At 48.5% G+C, this 19,535-nt stretch overlaps 1 protein-coding gene across 3 annotated transcripts in view; it reads right to left on the bottom strand.

The window, feature by feature from the left end:
• Positions 1-234: 234 nt before the first annotated feature.
• LOC147615968 (uncharacterized) overlaps positions 235-19,535 on the bottom strand; it is a 38,596-nt gene continuing 19,295 nt past the window's right edge. The window contains exons 2-3 of one of the 3 annotated variants that reach the window (XR_015262666.1): positions 1,376-1,515; positions 235-1,226 (exon numbers count right to left, since the gene is read on the bottom strand). Coding sequence is in view for 1 of the 3 variants with exons in the window: in XM_086778598.1 (XP_086634724.1) it covers positions 1,508-1,515 (8 nt within the window). In the remaining 2 variants the exon portion in view is untranslated. Of the gene's footprint in view, positions 1,516-19,535 lie in introns of all 3 variants that reach the window. The other 2 variants (XR_015262667.1, XM_086778598.1) reach the window with 2 other exon arrangements.

Genomic DNA, 19,535 nt, shown 5'->3' with positions numbered 1-19,535 from the left:
TGCTCCACCGTTGTTATTTAATCAACTCTCAATTGCTCCTCCAATGAAGAGGGGGGGTGGGGGGCACTCACTCGTTTGTTTCTGTAGCTTCCGCCTCAACCCACCAACCGAAGTTGAGAGAGAGAGAGAGAGAGAGAGAGGCAACGGTTGATGAGAGAGTCAAAAGTATTATTCACAATATTCACATTAACCTTAGTCAAACCATCTAATAGTCTCCTCATTCTCATTAATTCATTTTCTTTTCTTTTCTTACTCATCGTAGGCCCTATTGGAACAAGGTTTACATATACATGTTTTATCTGAGGTGGTTGCTAGTTTGCTACATTCAGTTCTCTAGTCACATAGTTGCATATCAAAGATCAAAAAATTGAAGGTGACATCATTAATATTTACTCCCATTTCATTTTAAGATTATGGGTAGCGTAATTTATGATTTTTTCTTTTTTGAGGATCAAGGCTCGAAAAAAACAAGTTTATAAACAGTTCATCTGCCTTGATGAAATAGGCAACTAAAATATATGCTTCTTGCTATGATAGTCCTTAAATTAGACACTAGTTTTTCTTGTACTTGTGAGTTATGCAACAATTTAGCTCTCAATTAAACATGAGTTTTCTTGCAATCACAAAATTAAATACCATCATTTCTTTCCACCAAACCAGTTGGTCCACTCGTTTGTTACGGTGAAGAATCAAACTTAAGACATAAATGCATTGTGGACACCAATTGGATAGCCATCATAGCTAGAAACCACTGCGATGTCATAAAATGTATGTGAACGGCTAATGGTTGTAACTTTTTGAGCATGTATACACCATAACAAAAATGCATGCGAATTCAGCTAAATCCATCAACCTTACCTTATGTCTTAATTTCAAGCATATAAAAAAAATGCCATGAAAATTATGTCAAGCACAACATTATATCAAAAAGTATGACGGCATGCCACACAAACTCATAACCCTCCTGAATTGCTAAACAATCATGCCAACAGACGCATACTTCCTAGACAAAAGATGGTGACTACGTTTCAATTTACAAATTCAACGAAAAGATTGTTTACAAGCACCATAGATGTCTCCTGTTTTCTCCAAAGATTTGTTGAAAGAAAGAGAAGGAAGCACACTTCCCTAGTTCAGAAGTATGCCGAAATGGAGCCCTCCCTAGAGGTGCACGTAGTCTCCAAGTCAATTTTTTTTAAAAAAAATTTGCTCCTTCACAATCATGACTGTAATCAATGGAGCTTCAGTTATTCCTTTGCCCTGGTGACTAAAATGAAAAGGAAATAGTGTCTTTCTTCCCATTTATCAACGTCATAAAGCTGTAATAAGTACTATGAAAGAAGATCAAAAGATGTAAGGGTGAATAACAGATCACCTTGCTTCATCAAAAAATTGGATCTTCTTTTTCTCTAAGAGAGTTGTTGAGTTCGAATACAAGTAACGAGTTGAACATAGTTGATACATGTCAGTCAGTCATTCTTAGACGATATCTGCATCCTCTAAAGAACTAGCCCCCTGCCATTACAACATGCATAAATTTACATATTGTGACTAGTCAAGGATTGAACAATGGGTTGATTCGATACATCTGCACTAAGAGAAGATTTACAATTAAGAAAACAGAAAACCAAAGCAGCATTGAAATGCATGATGTATAAGAGAGCCTAGTTGTACACCACCTCTGATTGTTGAGACTGCCTGCTCAAGTTTGGCTCCTCTCTCTCTCTCTCTCTCTCTCTCTCTCTCTCTCTCTCTCACACACACACACACACACAAACTTCCGCCGACCTTGTTTCCTTTGGTAGACGGTTTTTTTTCATGTTTTTTTTACATCCATGTTGTTGCATAGATTACTTTGGTCTTACAAACCTTTTGGGTCTTTGATAAACGTTAATAGAATCCTCTCTCTCTCTCTCTCTCTCTCTCTCCCCCCCCCCACCCACCCACCCCTCCCTCAATGTGAATGAGAAACAGGTCAGTCGGTATTTTGACAGTGGAGTCTCGAGACATCTCACCTTTATCAAGGATTTGTTTACGCCTTTAAGGCAACCCACAAGGGAAGAAAGTCACTTGTGCAAACAATTCTTCTTATCCTATCAAACAGATTGGTGAGATCATTCTCACTGCCGCAAACGGTTCAGATATCTAGATATCTGCATTACAGAAGTACTCTATGTACCATGCATAAAGAAGAATTTGTTGTCTATCTTCTCTTTTGCTAAAAGAACCTCCGGACATCAGTTGTGTGCGAACACAGGGCTGGTCATAATTTATAAGTGAGTTTTGGTCATCCAAAACTTAATAAAGTGTGTATACACTCACTTATAAATTAATGCTAGTTTCTAAGCCTAGGTTTTGACCAATACTTACCATAACATAACCATGCCAACAGACAATTTCACACGCACCGTTCACAAGCGGAAGTCCCCTTATCCGGAACTACACATTGGTTAAGCCAGCATGAAAACAGCATGCAAATTCAATTTGCAGGCAAGCACATGGGGGATTTATGGTGGCAGGGGGGAGGAAAGAGACAAGGGAGCAAGGGAGAATGGAAGTAGGGGTTTGGTGTCTTCTTGGGGTTTGGTGTCTTCTTGTAGTTTACAATATGTAATCTAGTGGTGTAGTTTGAAAACTTGATTGGTTTACTACTCTTTTAAGCTAACCACACATGGAACAATTTGTAGAGTACATGTAGGTCTTTGTGCTTCTAGCATTGTCACAAGCACCTATACACTGTGGTACACAGTGACAAACTGGCTCATCAACACTGCAAAAACCATGTATAGAAGTAGTACCTTTTAGGATATTTTTTCGTATGCCGTGACCCCTTTGTGAGCCTGAGTCCGGGACGTGTCACGCACGAGCTACGTAGGTCAGTCTCCCGGCCATAGAGGTCAATGTCAAGTCACTAGTCAGTCCTCTTAACTCACTGTGGAGAATTTAGCAAGTGTTCATATAGGTGCATGTAGATGTCAGCCATAGCCACAGGATGCATGTTAGGCATTCAGTTGCATTCCATGTAGAAGGGGGCCAGCCCCAAAGATGGGCTAGCCTTGCAAAGGGTAGCCAACCCCCAAGCCATACACCTAGACCTTGGCCCAGCAAACACCTAAAGAATAAAGTTCCTCAATGAAACAATGGTGTCGATGGATGACTGAAAAAGAAGAGCGAGACCGTGAAGCAAGATTGGCCAAACAGCTGGCAAAGAAAGCCAAACGCAAGGCCAAAGAGGAGCGATTGAGGACGGAGCTTGAAGCGAAGGCGAACCGCAAGCGACAGGCCCCAGAACACTTGAGGGACCAGTACCAACAGACACTCCGGACTTTGGTAACTTCTTTCGACGCTTCTCAATCCTCCACAACCCCAGCCATAGCCTCGACAATAGTTATTCGTGCCTCACCGAACTTCACCGAGTACGACGCCAAGTGCGACAATTCGGTTGTGAATCAGTTTATTCACCAGTTTGTTGCCCACTTTCCAAATCATAGAAACCCAAGACAAAGTCCCTTTGGTGACTCCACACCTCATAGGCGATGCAGTCACTTGGTGGCAACATTGGTCCCATTTGCGAACAGATTCTTACACTGGCTTACGGACTATGATTGGGACACCTTTGTCTCCGATTTTAAGACTAGGTTCCTACCTCCACAGTACATGACAAATCTTGAACATGAGTTCTACAAACTCATTCAAAAAGGTTTCCCTGTACTCACCTACTCCAACAAAGTGATCACATCAGCTCAACGGTTGGGGAAATCCGAGGAGGAGAAGCTCAAGAAGTTCATTCGGGGATTGAATCCAAACATTCAGTTCTTCCTCGAGTATCCAAAGTTATTGGTGGACCATCTCAAAGCTATGAACCTGCCGCCAAACTAAACAGGAGGGAATGTCACATGCACCCATGCACTACTATGGGACACGGTGACAAATTGGCTCACCAACAGTGCAAGAATCATATACAAAAGTAGAATATTTTGTCGTATGCCGTGACCCCTTTGTGAACCCTAGTCCGGGACATGTCAGGCACAAGCTACGTAGGTCAGTCTCCGAGCCATAGAGGTCAATGTCAAGTCAGTCCTCTTAACCCACTGTAACTTGGTAGAACACAATGCTAATCAAACACTTAAATACACTAAGATTTGATGGATACTTGTTCAAATACAAGAAGTAAATTGCTGAATTGACAAGAGACACACAGAGCTGGAACGGCCGACCCCTCCCTCAAATAAAGTATATTGATCTTGGGAGAATCAAGTACATAGTGTCATGGGCATTTCTGACTAAATTTCCATACCAATGCATATAAATACAGTATTGCAAACAAGTGGTTGTCAATGTAGACTTGCATCCCACACTACCCTCTCAAGTGCCCATGTTCCCTACCATCTGCTCTCTATTGTTCCACCAACACATGGTAGCAACAATCTGCAAGAGAGCACGTAGGATAAGAGAACACTACACAGGGTATGTGATCTTGTAATCCGGTTCCTCCCTCCTGCTACTTGCTCCCAAATTTAAGCATAAAAGCTTACCAATAGCAAGTAGAGTCGATGACAGCGAAAGCGATGGAAGTCCTTGGAGTGTTGAGATCTTTGATTTGTCGCCTTTCTTTGCGACAAAAGTCATCAAGAGGATGAAGGGAACCTTGGAAAAGCTTCCCCTATGGTTCAACTTGAGAAAGAAAGGCTGAAATTAGGGTTTTCAGCAAAAAGACCAGAAATTACAGCAAAAACGAGAGCTGTTTTGCTGAATTTCAGTCATTGGGAGTGAGTAGGAGAGTGATTAGTACTTGGAAACACTCTTGGAAGCTTGGCAAACACCCTAGCAAGTTGGGTATAGCTATGGAGAGCTTGGAAATGGAGAGAAATGGTGGAAAAACAGAGTTTTCAGTCTCCAAAAATCTTCATGAAGAGAAAACACGAATTTTCTCTTAATAAGTGAATTGAGGTCCAATCAGGTAAAGGGACATGGGGAGATGCCCATTTATGAGTAAAGGGGAGGATCAAGTCCTGGACATTGAGTCTTGTCCGCCTCGGGACTTCAATGAGTGTAAACTTGGAAGCGGTCATAATTTATAAGTGACTTTTGGACACCCAAACTTTAATGAAGTGGGGAATACACTCACTTATAAATATTGGCTAATTCCTAAGGACTATTTGAGCCTAGATTGGGTAATACTTACCACCTATTCACATGCCACACAACCATGTCAGCAGACAGTTTCACACGCACGTTCACGGGCGAGCGTCCCCTTACCCAGAACTACACATTGGTCAAGCAAGCATGCAATTTCAATTGCAAGCAAGCACATAAAGATGCTATGCAATGCAGCATTGGTATGGACAATCCCCGTTCATGAGACTATACCAAAATAGACGTGCTCCAGGCAAGTACACGAGGTACCAGACCCAATGGAACACCAATCCACCAAGCATTTCCGGGCATGTACACGGAGGCACAAGTCCCAACGGAAAGCCAAGTCTACAGTATCACATAAGTGGCATCAATCCCCGGCATAAACAACTGCCATGGACACCAATCCAATGTACATACATGATAAGAAAGCACGGGTGGACCAATTGGGTGGCCAAATGGTGACATCCCCCCGGCTTCTAAACAGTTGTCTGCAACAAAAAAGCATCCAAATATGTCTAAAGCACATACGGGCAATCTTTGAAGAACTCTTCATCTACCCATTTAGCATCAATGGGAAGATAGTTCCTAAACTTCACAAGGTAACGCCTCACAACTTTGCCTGCAGCAAGCTTGCGTTCTTTGTGATACACAATCTGCTCTGGCTGCAAGATCTCCTCAAGCTCATCCACTTCTGGTGGATCCTCAATCAATCTGAAAGCCACTTCATGGATCTTCTCGATCACTCGAAAAGGCCTATAGTACCTGGTTGCAAGCTTAGGATATGCACCCTCTTTGCCAGGCCTCTTTGCAAGTCTTGCTTTCTCAAATTTCAGCAATACCCAATCATTCTCTTTAACATCCTGTCGGCAGCCTTTTTATGTTTGTCTTGTGACCTTACAATGGCTGTCCGCACCTGAGCAAAAGCGATATCCAAGTCTCTTACATACTCATCAGCTGCAAATATCTCATTCTTTGTGCTAAGGATGGGTGGCAAAACCACCTTACCATAAACAATCTCAAACGGAGCCTTTCCCGTAGATGCATGCACTGTGTTGTTGTATGCAAATTCCATAAGCGGTAAGTACTTCTCCCAAGAAGACTTCTGATCCGCCACATAACATTTCAAGAGATCCAACACGGCTGAATTTGCAGCCTCACTTTGCCCATCCGTTTGAGGGTGATAAGCTGATGAGAAGTCCAATTTGGTGCCCATGTTATCAAATAAGGCCTGCCAAAAGAGACTTGTAGTCCTGGGATCTCTATCCCCCACAATGGACTTCGGCATTCCATGATGTTTGAACACTTGTGCAAAATATATTTTAACCATATGCTCAGCTTTGATGGTCTTTCTGACTGCCAAGAAATGAGCTTGCTTGCTAAACCTGTAAGATTCCTCCCCATGCCTCTCAAGATGTCCAGCATCTTCCTCCTGTAATCAAATCCTTTTTCAGAAATATAAAAGATCTTGTTTCTACCTATTTTGACCTAGAGAGAGAAAATATTCTAGAGAGAGAATATTCAGATTTGAATATTTTTGGATAGAAAAATATCTCTTCTTATTAAAATAAGTTCCCCCGAAGAAACAGAAGTTCAAAAATATTTTCAGAAGGTGCATTAGAAATCAAGTATAATCCGATGGTGGCCACTCTTGTTACAAACAAGAGTAGAACCCTCAAACCATCAAGCCAAAGGAAAGCTCCCAAGAATTTATATAAGTTAGAAATCTTATATTTTTCTTTATTCTTTTTATGCTTTCTAATTTTTGTGTTGTTTGAAATAATAAATGGATGCTATGTCTTGTGGAAAGGCTTTTCCCCTCTCTCATTCTTAAAATCAGCCCTTCTTTATCCTAGTTAAGTGAACTAATAGTTAGAATTAAACTTTCATATAATTTCTCATTTAAAAGTAAAAATTATTTAGTTTAGAATGCTTAAAATCCATTTGAGGTTAATAGTAAAAATAAATATGAAAATTTGAAAAATGGTCAGCCATACAAAGGAGGTTATGGCGAAATTTTTTTAAAAATTAAAAATGAGTATTATCTTTTATTATTCTAAAAGAGTAATCCCTATCGTTTCTATATTCTAAAAGTATTATTTTCATGCATAGAAGATGCATATTGATTATTTTTTTTTATGCATAAAAGAATAATTTTTTTATTATGAAAGTGTTACTTTCATCAAAATAGATTTTTATGCATAAAAGAATAATTTTTTTTTATTATGAAAGTGTTACTTTCATCAAAATGAATTTTTTTGCATAAAAGAATAATTTTTTTTATTATGAAAGTGTTACTTTCATCAAAATGGATTTCTATACATAAAAGAATAATTTTCTTTTATGAAAGTGTTACTTTCATCAAAATGGATTTTATAATAAAAGAATAATTTTTTTTTTTCAATTAATGTGTATGCACTTCGCTGTTACAAGATAGACAAAAGGTGAACACCGAAGAGTCGCCTGCGAGCTCCGCTCCTCCCCCCCCCCACTGCTTCTCGCCATCGCGCCTCACTTTCCCCCTCCGCCAGCCCTCCGCGGTCTCCTCCGCCCTCTCCCCCGCCTTCTTCATCGCGCCCCTCTACGTCTCCTCCCCTCCGCCTTCTGCCTCGCGTTCTCCCCCGCCTTCACCCCCCCGCCTCCACTCCCCCGCCTCCCTCCTCTTCTCCGCTTTCTTCCCCCCCGCCTTCTCTTCCTTCGCCTCCTTCCTCGCTGCATTCCCCGCCTCTCCCCCCGCCGTTTACTTCCTTCCCCCATCCTTTTTCCTCCGCCTCTCTAACCTCCTTCGCCTCCCCCTCTCTTCTCTCCCCCGCCACCTCTCCCCCCTCCGCCTTCTCTCTCCTCCCTTCCGTCCCGCCCCTCCGCCCACCGCTATCTCCTCCCCGCCTCAGCTTCCCCCCCCCCCCCCCCCCCCCCCGCCCCCGCTATCCTGTAGCCCTCCGCTTCTCTTTTTCCTCGCAGGGCTGTGTCCCTCCCGTTGGTGACCCCGGTTTCTGGCTTTTTCCCTCTGGAGGACTCCATGGAAGCCGCTCCGACTAACCCTGCCGATTCCGGTCTCCGTCTGGAGTTCACAGCTGAAGATCTTCAGTTGTTTGTTTCCACAGTTTCCGCTCTTGAGGCCTCCTCCTTGGTCTGCAAGATAGTGGGTAGCCGTCCGATGCGGAGAGAGCTTCGCGACCTTCTGCAAGGCAGCCTTGTTGGCGTGCCCGCCAAGATCGTCAGCGTGGATTTTTTGGGACGTGGCTACTATCAGGTGGATTTCGAGTCCCCACAGGCAGCTCAGATGGTGCTGGCTCGGAGCCCCATTGCCCTCCGCTCTTCCCGGGCGTTCCTGGCGCGATGGACTCATGGTTTCGACCCCGCTTCTGACCCGCTAGCAGGTGCGACAGGTTTCCCCGTCACTATCTGTTTTCCTGGACTCCGTAGGGAGTACTTGCCCCTCTTGTCATCCATTGGCAAGGCGTTCGGGCAGGTGGTGGAGACGCCTCAGACAGCGGCTTCAGTGATTGCTCGGGCAGCAGGACTCCCGGCCATTCGGGTTGTGGTTCCGTCACCGGAGTCCCTCCCGAAGACGATCCTTCTCCCTTGTCTTTCTGGAGGACATATGATACAGCGCGTGGAGTATTCGGGCCTCCCCGGCCAGTGTTACATATGTCAGGAGATGGGCCATCTCGCACGCGCCTGTCCCCGCAAGGGGGCTCATCCTTCACGTTATGCCGCCTCCGGACCCCCTGCAGGAGACCCGAGGGGTGGCCATCCACTTCAGAGACCGGACATCCCTGGCTCGTCACAGCAGGCGCCATCATCTGACGAGCAGGCCCCGGCGGAGGATGCCGCGCAGTCCCAGGAGGCTGGCGGATGGCAGGAGGTTCGCCGGCGGAAACGCCCGGCCCGCAGGGACCGTCGTCGCAGACGCCAGCAGGCAGCACAGGCTGGCGGACAGGCTGGCGGACAGGCGACTCCGGCTGGCGTACAGGCACCTATCCGCACTTATGCTCCTGTCAGGGATAGGCGGCCAGCAGGTCCCACCCCGATGGACGAGGATTCAGACTCAGTGCCCGTTGAGGCCGCTGGTGGAGCCTCCCACGTGGAGACCCCGCTCCCGCCTCCCCCCGCGGGGGGCCCCCCCCCCCCTCCTTGGAGCAGATTCCTGAGGATCCTGGGCCGCACTCTTCGACCCCCGGCTCCCCTTCCCCTCATCCGGAGAGCACTCCTTCCACCCTCCCTTCTCCCCCCCCAGCCCCCCCCTCCCGCCTCCCCCGGCGGCCCCCCCCGACACCTATCCTCTGGCAGATGCCTCTCCATCCTCTCCTCGCTCTCCCCCCTCCTCGCCACGAGCCCCCATCCCTCCCTCGGCCTCTCCAGGATACTTCGCCAGACCACCCACTGCCCCGGGGCAGCGCAGCTGGGTAGGCCAGAGCTCAGTCCAGCGGCTGTTCCACCGCCACTTCGGGCCGGTGGAGATGGCGATCCTCGCCTCGCCCGCCACAGAGTTCTCTCCAGCCTCCCCTGGGGGGCCCCCGCGAGTGATGGGGCTACCAGTGGATTACGGTTTTTTCAGGTGCCTCCAGCTGGATGCTGGCCCTTTCGAGACACTGGTCGCGCCCTTGCGAGTTTGCGTGGTGTGCCATCCCTCTCGTTCTCCCTCTGTGGTGAGCAGCATGGTGGCTTTCTCCTTTCCTCTCAGTGTTGCCCCAGACACAGCATGGGATTGCAACTCTGTAGAGGAAGTTTTGCGTGATCAGATACTGGAGTTTTCTCACCACTTCAGTGACTTGGGGCTCACGGACCTATTGCAGACCCGATTACACTCAGCCCGCATGAGCCTGTTTGGTATAGGAGACTGGCGGGCGGATCCGGTCCACACCTCAGTTGAGGCGGTGCTTCTGATTCTCCTCCATGCCGCCCCGAGGGTGCAGCCCACCTTTAGATACATATATGCAGAGGATTGGTCTCACGCCTATGCCCTGGACAGGGCGAAGGCGGAGTGGGGCTGGACACAGAGACAGGTCACCCTCTTTTTGGAGAGACTCCGCACCCGGACAGACAGTGATTATTCTCCCTCCAAGCCGGCGCCCAAGACTCACAGAGTGGAGGGCAGATCATCCGGGCCGGCTGAGAGGGGTGAGCCAGTGGAGGCTGCTTCACTTGCCATAGCTCATCCATGAGGATCCTCTCATGGAACATCCAGGGTCTCGGTGGACATCGCTGCTACATTGGCCGGGGCAGACTTCGCCAGGAGATCCAGAGGGCTCTCGTTGGAGGACCCATCGATATCCTTTTCATCCAGGAGCACCACCTTTCTGCCGGGCGTACCCGCACCTGCGGGAAGATCTTGCCAGGCAGGAGTCACACTTTTTGGTCACCGGCATATGGCTCCCAGGGGAACCAGGGTGGAGTATGCATCTCAGTCAGCGAGCAGCTTCTATCTGAAGTTGTGGACTCTCGCATTCTGGTCCAGGGTCGTGCGCAGTGGATCATCCTTCGGGTTGGGGAAGACCGCATTGGCTTCCTCAACTTCTATGCCCCTAATGGGGCGACCGGGAGAGCCGAGTTCTGGAGCACCATTAGGCAGTCCCTCCCCTTGGCAGACCACTGGTGCCTCGGAGGGGATTGCAACATGCTGGAGGATGCAGAGGACAGGATGGGGGGCAGCCAGGAGTCCATTCATGGGCCGGAGCTAGCTGCCTGGGAGGAACTAGTGCTTCAGGTGAGAGGCCAGGTTCCGTGGACTCTCCCGGAGTTTGGCAGGTTGCAGGGGAGCCTATCTTTCTCGCGCTCGGATAGACGGGCCACAGGGGTTAACCTATCCCGCATCGACAGGTTTTACATTGATGAGTGGGCCTGTGATAGAGGTGGCACAGTGGGCATACTTGCAGGCTCCTCGTTTTCAGACCACTATCCAGTGCTTCTCCAGATCGAGGACCCCACGAGAGGAGAGCAGGGCCAGAGCGTCCGGATTCCAGATTGTCTCATAGAGGAGCCCGAGATTGCGATCAGAGTTGAGCAGGTCTGGCAGGAGCTGCAGTTCAGGAGAGGATCGGCAGCCAGCGATCTTGCCAGTGGCTTGCAGGAGATCAGCCAGATGCTCAGACAGGCTGCCTTGGACCGGCTGGAGGCTTTCAGAGAGCAGGAGAGGAGCCTACGGAGGAGTCTAGCGTCCCTCCAGAGACTCCAGGAGAGGGATCCTACGAGCCCTTGGATCTCAGAGCAGATGGAGTCAGCTCGCACGGAGATCAGATCCATCGAGGAGAGGAGGGTGGAGTTCCGATTCCATGCTCGGGCTTCCTTTTGGACACAGGCTGGGGACAGAGTGACTCGAGATTTCTTTGAGGCGACAGGGCCTCGCTTCAGACGAGAGGGTCTCAAGCGTCTCCGGCAGGCTGATGGCCAGGTTGTGGTGGATCCCCCCAGGGTTCGGGCTATAGCCACAGATTTTTACAGGGACCTTCTCTCTGCTGAGCCAGCAGATGACAGGGTGAGAGAGGCTCGGGAGGCAGTCTGGAGCTTCACGAGACCGGTTGTGCCGGCCCATTTACAGCACTCCCTTCTCTCCCCCTTCTCGGATACGGAACTGGAGGAGGCTCTTCAGGCATTACCTCGGGGCAAATGCCCAGGAGAGGACGGTCTTTCGGTGGCTTTCTTCCAGAGGTACTGGGGCCTCTTACACAGGGGCTTCAGATTGGCATTCCAGGAGATTATGGAGTCAGGAGTCATGCCGGACAGCATGGCTGAGGGGTTGATCCACTTGATCCCCAAAGAGGGAGGAGACAGACTGGAGATTAGACAGTGGAGACCGATCACCTTGCTAGGCACGGCCTACAAGGTCCTAGCTAAGGCGATCAGCAGGCGGCTTCAGCCTCACCTTCCGGACATCATCCACCCCACGCAGACTGGCTTCATCCAGGATAGGAGCATTCTGGATAACATTTTCTCCTTCTGGGAGGCTACGGCTCTGGCTAGATTTCGACAGGAGGATCTGGCAGTGCTCCTTCTCGACTTCGAGAAGGCATATGATCGGGTGGACTGGGCCTTCTTGGAAGGCACTATGGAGAGGATGGGCTTCCCCCCTCAGTGGATCCGTGGGGTCTCTGCACTCTACTCATCGGCTCATAGCCAGGTGCTAATACAGGGCGTGCGCGGAGAGAGGTTCCAGCTCTCGCGCTCGGTGCGGCAGGGGTGTCCCTTAGCGCCTTTTCTTTTTCTTTTTGTGGCGGAGGCCATGAGCACTTTTTTGACGGCACAGGATACAGGTTTGCGGGGCCTCCAGCTTCCCATCCGTACCTCGGAGGAGCTCCTAGACTCGGAGTTTGCGGATGACACTGCTGTCTATCTTCAGGGAGGTGAGGAGAACCTCCGCCGCTTCGCCTTAGCCATGGACAGGTTTTGCAGAGCTTCGGGCGCTTTGATCAACTGGCACAAGTCGTGTGGGCTGTGGGTCAGCTCTATGCCCCCCCCGACTTGGAGGCCAGTTGACGGTTTTCAGTGGCTGCCCCCCGGCACTACAGTGCGTTATTTGGGATGTTATGTGGGCATTGACATATCTCCGGAGCAGCAGATAGCCCCCCTTCTTCTGAGCATTCGGAAGAAGCTTCTGTATTGGAGTACCGCTCGTTTATCTCTGGCTGGCCGAGTAGTTGTGGCCAACCAGGTTCTGCTTGCTACTATGTGGTACATCACTTCCTGCTGGGCCTTCTCTCGGGCATGCATTGGCCAGGTGCAGCGGCTCATCAGGAACTTTCTTTGGTCCGGTGGCGACGGGCGGCCCGCCAGGGCCAAGGTGGCATGGGCGGTGATCACTCAGCCGAGGGAGAGAGGCGGCCTGGGCATTGTTGATCCTATTTGCCAAAGCCGAGCATTGCTTGGCAAGTTGGTAGTTCGTGGCCTCCTGCCAGGCGCTGAGCCGTGGAAGGAGTTTCTTGTTTCCAGGATGCTCAGCCGCACCCCCTCTCTTAGCGGCCCCTGGACCCCCAGCATTAGGTGGATCTTTACAGAGCAGCGATCCAGAGGAGTGGGCCTTGGCTTCGAGGAGCGTTTTGCAGCTAGCCTTCTGAGGGCCTGGTCGCATCTGAGGCCGTCACTCTTCCAGACTCCTCCGGGCACCGATGAGGAGCGCCTGAGGCAGCCATTGATCTAGAACCCCTTGATTCGACTTCCCAGTGGCCATATGGTTGGATCGCGGTCTCACGTGTCGTGGGGCCCGTTGAGCTCCGGCCCAGCCCAGTCCCTAGACGACTGGATATGTTTTCAGCAGCTGCCTCTAGAGGCTCAGGAGAGGAGACTCAGTGGGATGAGGGGCAGAGAGTTGATGAGACAGGACATTGAGGCGGCCATCCCCCGGGAGTGGCGGACCCCAGTACAGGACCCTCCACCTCCACAGTGGATGGGCGTCTTTACTCGGCATGAGATCCTTCTAGCGGTCTGCGGCACAGCGGAGAGAGTCGCCCCACTCACTTTCGAGGTGGGAGAGGGTGGCCAGCTTCAGAGGACACGACTAGATTTGGATGGGCTCCAGGGTTGTATCCTTCAGAGGGTGCGGGTGGTCGGCTTCCATCAGAGACAGTGGCATGTAGACCCCTCACCGGCCTCGATAGGGGAGGACTGTTCTTGGAGATTATGGGCTTGGGACAGCAGGCCTCTTATTCGCCTTCAGTGGGATCCAGGTGAGTGGTTTTGGCAAGATCCCTACTTGGCCCCTACCAGCCCAGGCATCCCCTTTTTTCAGTACACAGCGAGGCTGGGGCGGCGGATTCAGAGGCACAGGATAGCGAGCACCCCGGCGGCGGCCGAGCATTGGTGGCGACAGGGGCTCTCCCCGGCCTTTCTTAGGGACTTCTGGCAGCGCCTTTGGGCCAGCTTCCGGCCCCGGAAGGTGACGCTTTTTCTCTGGCTCACAGCGCATAGAGGACTGGCTGTGGGGGCTTGGCTAGCTTTTGGCAGACACCCAGCGTCCTGCCCTCGGTGCGGCCATGCACAGGAGTCGCAGCGGCACTGCTTATGGGATTGCCCACAGGCTCAGCAGGTCTGGCAGCGCGCTCTCAGGATGGTTTTTGCAGGCTCACCAGGTGAGATGCTGGTGACGTGGGGTGCGGTGGCTTGGGCCACGGACAGCGGCCCGCCCCTTGGATATGAGGACATCCCTGGCAGCGCGACCATCCAGGTCTCTGACAGGGCGATGGCGGTGGTTCCGACGCCAGACTTCTCTTCGGCAGCCCCTCAGGAGGGGGTCGGGCACAGATGGGAGATGATCAGCAGCATGACGGCTTGGCACATATGGAGAGCCCGATGCAGGGAGGCCATTGACCGCCAGGCGACTCCACCGGCGGAGGTCATACAGGCCCTCTGGGTGGACATCATTCACACCTTGAGAGGACACTGGGGGAAACTCCAGGGCGACTCGGATCGCATGAGAGGGCGCCGCAAGGCTTTCCTCCGCACTTGGCACCCTGGCCCTTTCCTCACCGCGAGGGGCGAGGAAGTCACTTGGCACTACAGGCCTCCAGTCTGGCTTTTCTCACCTCCCATATGTACTACTAGGTAGCCCCCCCCCAGAGAGCGGCCAGCCACCGGGGGTGGAGCTCAGGAGTTCACTGTGTTTTATCCCTCCTTGCGAGGTGAGCTTTGTAGCCTTATGGCGTTTTCTCATTAACTAATAGAAGGATCTTTTTCCCGGGAAAAAAAAAAAAAAAAAAAAAATTTATTATAAAAGTGTTACTTTCATCAAAATGAATTTTTATGCATAAAAGAATAATTTTTTTTTATTATGAAAGTGTTACTTTCATCAAAATGGATTTTTATGCATAAAAGAATAAATTTTTTTATTATGAAAGTGTTACTTTCATCAAAATGGATTTTTATGCATAAAAGAATAAATTTTTTTTTATGAAAGTGTTACTTTCATCAAAATGGATTTTTATGCATAAAAGAATAATTTTCTTTATTATGAAAGTGTTACTTTCATCAAAATGGATTTTTATGCATAAAAGAATAATTTTTTTTATTATGAAAGTGTTACTTTCATCAAAATGGATTTTTAAGCATAAAAGAATAATTTTTATTATTATGAAAGTGTTACTTTCATCAAAATGGATTTTTATGCATAAAAGAATAATTTTTTTTATTATAAAAGTGTTACTTTTATCATTATTGATTTTTACGCATAAAGGGATGCATTAAAAAAAATTTATTATAAAAGTGTTACTTTCATCATTATTGATTTTTATGCATAAAGGGATGCACAAAAGAAAAAAAAATTATTCTAAAAGTATTACTTTTATCATTATTGAATTTTATGCATAAAAGTATGCATGAAAGAATAATTTTTTAATTATAAAAGTGTTACTTTCATCATTATTGATTTTTATGCATAAAAGAAAAAAAATATTATAAAAGTGTTACTTTTATCGTTACTGATTTTTATGCATAAAAATATGCATGAAAGAATATTTTTTTATTATAAAAGCGTTACTTTCATCATTATTGATTTTTATGCATAAAGAGATGCATGAAAGAATTTTTTTTAAATTATAAAAGTGTTACTTTTATTATTATGTATAAAAGTATGCATGAAAGAATATTTTTTGGTATTTTGTAAAGCTTCTCAATCAATAAAGAAGTTCCTAGGGGGGGGCGACCGTTCCAGCTCAATGTTGTGTTCCTTTTATTATTGTTTATTATCATTTGCGCTGCGTCTTCACATCTTTTGTTGGGCATCTGAAGTGTTTGTCCATCACTCCGGGTTCCCGTTCAGTTTCATTGGTATCACAGCCCAACCTTTCTAGCAAAGTAGGCTTGACAGCAACACTTGGGAAGGAAAAGATCTTGGTGGAATCCGGGTTCAATAGCTTCTCTATCATGGACAGGTCAGCTTTGTTGCGTAATAATCTAGACAAGCTTCTTGAGCAGTTGACTATTATACTTCATGAGACTCTTGACAAACAGCAACAGTCCTTTTGTGAGGAATTGGATACACTGTTGAAACGATTGGCTGAAAAAGAAGCCTTATTGACATTCTATAGAAGGGACCCTTATGTTAATAGACTTCTTCAAGGCAGAGTGGCTCGAGATCGAGGTGTTATGGACATCTTTGGGGATCTTGCTCAAGTATATGCAGAAAATGTTAGAAGTCATCTCCTGTCTTAGGTGATGCCAGGAGCACCCCAGTGCTGGCCGACTCCATGTTGATCAGTCGTGGGCTACTGGGCTGCTGGCCGACTGGATTTCATCAGTCGTGGGCACCTGTTTGCTGGCCGACTGCATTTATGCAGTCGTGGGACCTTTTTATCAATCGTGGGCATTCTTTCTGCTGGCCGACTGCCCTTCCAGGGAGGTATATATAGGCCCCCAGCCCCCATACCTTATTTGTATCATTTCTCGGGATCTTCTTGTGTATATCAGAGCAGAGTTACACGCCTACATCTCTCTCTCTCTCTCTCTTGTGCTGTTTTTCTGCCTATGTTTTTGCTCGTGTTCCCAGATCTGGTCATCATCTCCGCTGCGTATTCTGACATGGTATCAGAGCCTAGGCTCTAGATAGGTCTTGGGATTTGTGTGAGCAAGAGGGGGACTGTTTTGTGGCTGATTGGTGGACTGTTTTGGGCTGATCGGGAAGAGGAGAAGCAAGAGGAAGGCGGGCTGATTTGCTGGACAGCCACTTGCAGGTTTTAGTTCTTCTTTGTTCCCACCCAGCCACCCTTTTCAGAGTACATCCCCGCAATGGCAGATCTGTTTGAGATGGCCGAGAGACATGTGAAGATCCCGACACTCCCCACGTTCCCGGTGGACCGTCAGTTGGACGGGAGAAACTACGGCATATGGAAGGTGATGATGGAGGAGTCTTACGACCTCGCCAATTTCGTCGTTGTTGGTGTTCCACGGCCGGAAGTAGAGGAAGGCATTTTCTTCAGGCAGGGAGGAGATTGGAGGACTCGCCGCAACGGATACTCGGGAGTGGATTCTCGATAGTGGTGCTTCCAAGCACATGACTCCTTCCCGTTCCGGTTTACAGGATCTCTGCAGGTGTTCTAGTCATATTCTTACTGGGGATACGTCCACTATCCCAGTTCACAGTGAGGGCAAGATGGAGATAGTTCCCGATGGGGCAGAGGGGGGAAGCATTCCTCCCAGGTGTTGTATGTTCCGGCACTTGGTTTTCATCTGTTGTCAGTGCATCAGGTTTGCAAGACTGGCGTACGGGTGGAGTTTGATGAGCATTTTGTTGCTCTCCTCGGGACAAAGAAACAGGCCAAGTGGTTTGGGAAGGCGGAGTGGAGAATGGAGTTTACAGGCTTTCAGCACTCTCTCTCCCAGGTCCTCAGGATTGTGATGAGTGGCAGTCTGGTAATGGCTACTCAAGTGTGGATACGCTGTAGGTGCGGGCTTTCCGAGACCAGGTGGTGGATAGCTTGCCAGTAGATGGCAGCAGTTGGCAGGAACTTTCCAGTACTGATGTTGGTAGTTCTTGTGTTCGTGAGTCAGAGGAAGCTGAACAGGTCACTTATGCTCTGATGTCTCGTAGTGTTCGGGACATAGAACTTCCAGTAGTTGAGGATGTTCTTTCCACGGGGACCTTTCGGAAAGCCCGGCAGGTGGCAGTTGATTACTTGCAGAAGGAGGTGGTTTCTCCAGGCTTTGTGGTTCCAGATTCAGAGGGGGTGGTTGACAGGTTTCATCAGGTTTCCAGGACTTATTTGTGCACCGTAACAGGTGTTGATCCTTGTGAGCAGTGTGATGTCTCTGTGACTCAGAAGCTGTATGGTTCATTGATCTGGTTGATGGACACCGGATTGGACGGGAGCTTCCTGATGAGGCAGTTGAGCTCTTGGTTGCAGATGTCTCTTTGGGAGGCAGGATTGCGTTTCCTGTGGTTTCTGCGGCATGCGAAGGATCATGGACTCTTGTACACAGGAGGGGGATTGTTGGATGGAGTCCGACTCCACGGTTGAAGTGACTCAGTTTGGGGAGGAGATTCGGACACGAGGGGATCTGCTTATGGCCCAGGAGCAGTTTTACGGAGCAGCAGGAGGTTACATTGCAGGTTTGGGCTTCCACCGGAGGAACCCATGGTCATCCAGAGGCACTTTGTTCGTGAACAGATCGTTTGCTGATGACATCTTGCTGGAGTTCTGTTCGACGGAGGACGGTACGGTGGACCTCTTCACGAAGTCGCTCTCTCAAGATTTGCTCAGGCGGCACCCCAGCTCCCAGTGGTTGGTTTCACAGCCAGGAGCTGAGAGGGGGTGTTAGAAGTCATCTCCTGTCTAGATTTATACATCAGAGCCTTTATTGTGGGTGTGCCCGCCCTTATGAGGTGTTTTATCATTTTTCCTCACTCCCCGTAGTTTTCCCCTATTTTTTCCCATTTTTTTGAGGCTTGGGAGGGCTGCCAGGTGATGCCAGGAGCACCCCAGTGCTGGCCGACTCCATGTCGATCAGTCGTGGGCTGCTGGGCTGCTGGCCGACTGGATTTCATCAGTCGTGGGCACCTGTTTGCTGGCCGACTGCATTTATGCAGTCGTGGGACCTTTTTATCAGTCGTGGGCATTCTTTCTGCTGGCCGACTGCCCTTCCAGCTATGCCCTTCTCTAAACAAAAAGCATCAAATACTTTAGATAAGTATTCCCCCCCTCTGTCAGTTCTGAGAGTCTGCACTTTTTGTCCTGTTGCATTTTCAACCATGTTGACATAATGTCGAAAATGCATAAAGACATCAGATTTGTTCTTCAAAGCATACACCCAGGCATATCTGGAAAAGTCATCAATAAAAGTAACAAAATACCAATGACCTCCCAAGGATTGTGTCCTCATTGGACCACATACATCACTGTGAATGAGCTGCAATTTGCGGACAGCTCTAACAACTCCATCCTTTTTGAAAGCCTGACGATGCATCTTTCCCAAAATACATCCCTCACACACATGCCTGGGAGGAGTCTCTAAATTAGGTAGGGCATCTACCATTTTCAGCTTCTAAAGTGCCATGAGACTGCCATAATTTACATGCCCAAACCTAGCATGCCACAACTCTGCATCCTGCATAGCAGATGTAGAGGTAGAAACAACACATGCACTGTGCCTCTCATAAGGATCAAGACGGTACAAACCGCGACATAAGGTCCCTGTAGCAACCAAAGCAAAGTCACTTTCCCTGTCACGGACCATACATTTAGTATCCTCAAAGGAAACAACCAGCCCTCTCTTTGCAAAAGAAGACACTGAGAGAAGATTCTTCTTTATCCCAGGCACATACAATACATCCTGAAGGAGAAACTCTGAGCCATTAATGGCTGTAAGCATAACATCCCCTGTGCCCTGAACTAGATAAGAAGCATTATTTGCACACGTAACCTTTCTGCCACAAGAAGAAGGTACCATCTTGCCAAACAAATCCTTTCTGGACG

The sequence above is a fragment of the Cibotium barometz genome, chromosome 39 (genome assembly GCF_041138505.1).
Source record: "Cibotium barometz isolate CiBa-2024 chromosome 39, ASM4113850v1, whole genome shotgun sequence".
NCBI lineage: Eukaryota > Viridiplantae > Streptophyta > Polypodiopsida > Cyatheales > Cibotiaceae > Cibotium > Cibotium barometz.
This window is presented reverse-complemented; position numbering and strand designations above follow the sequence as displayed.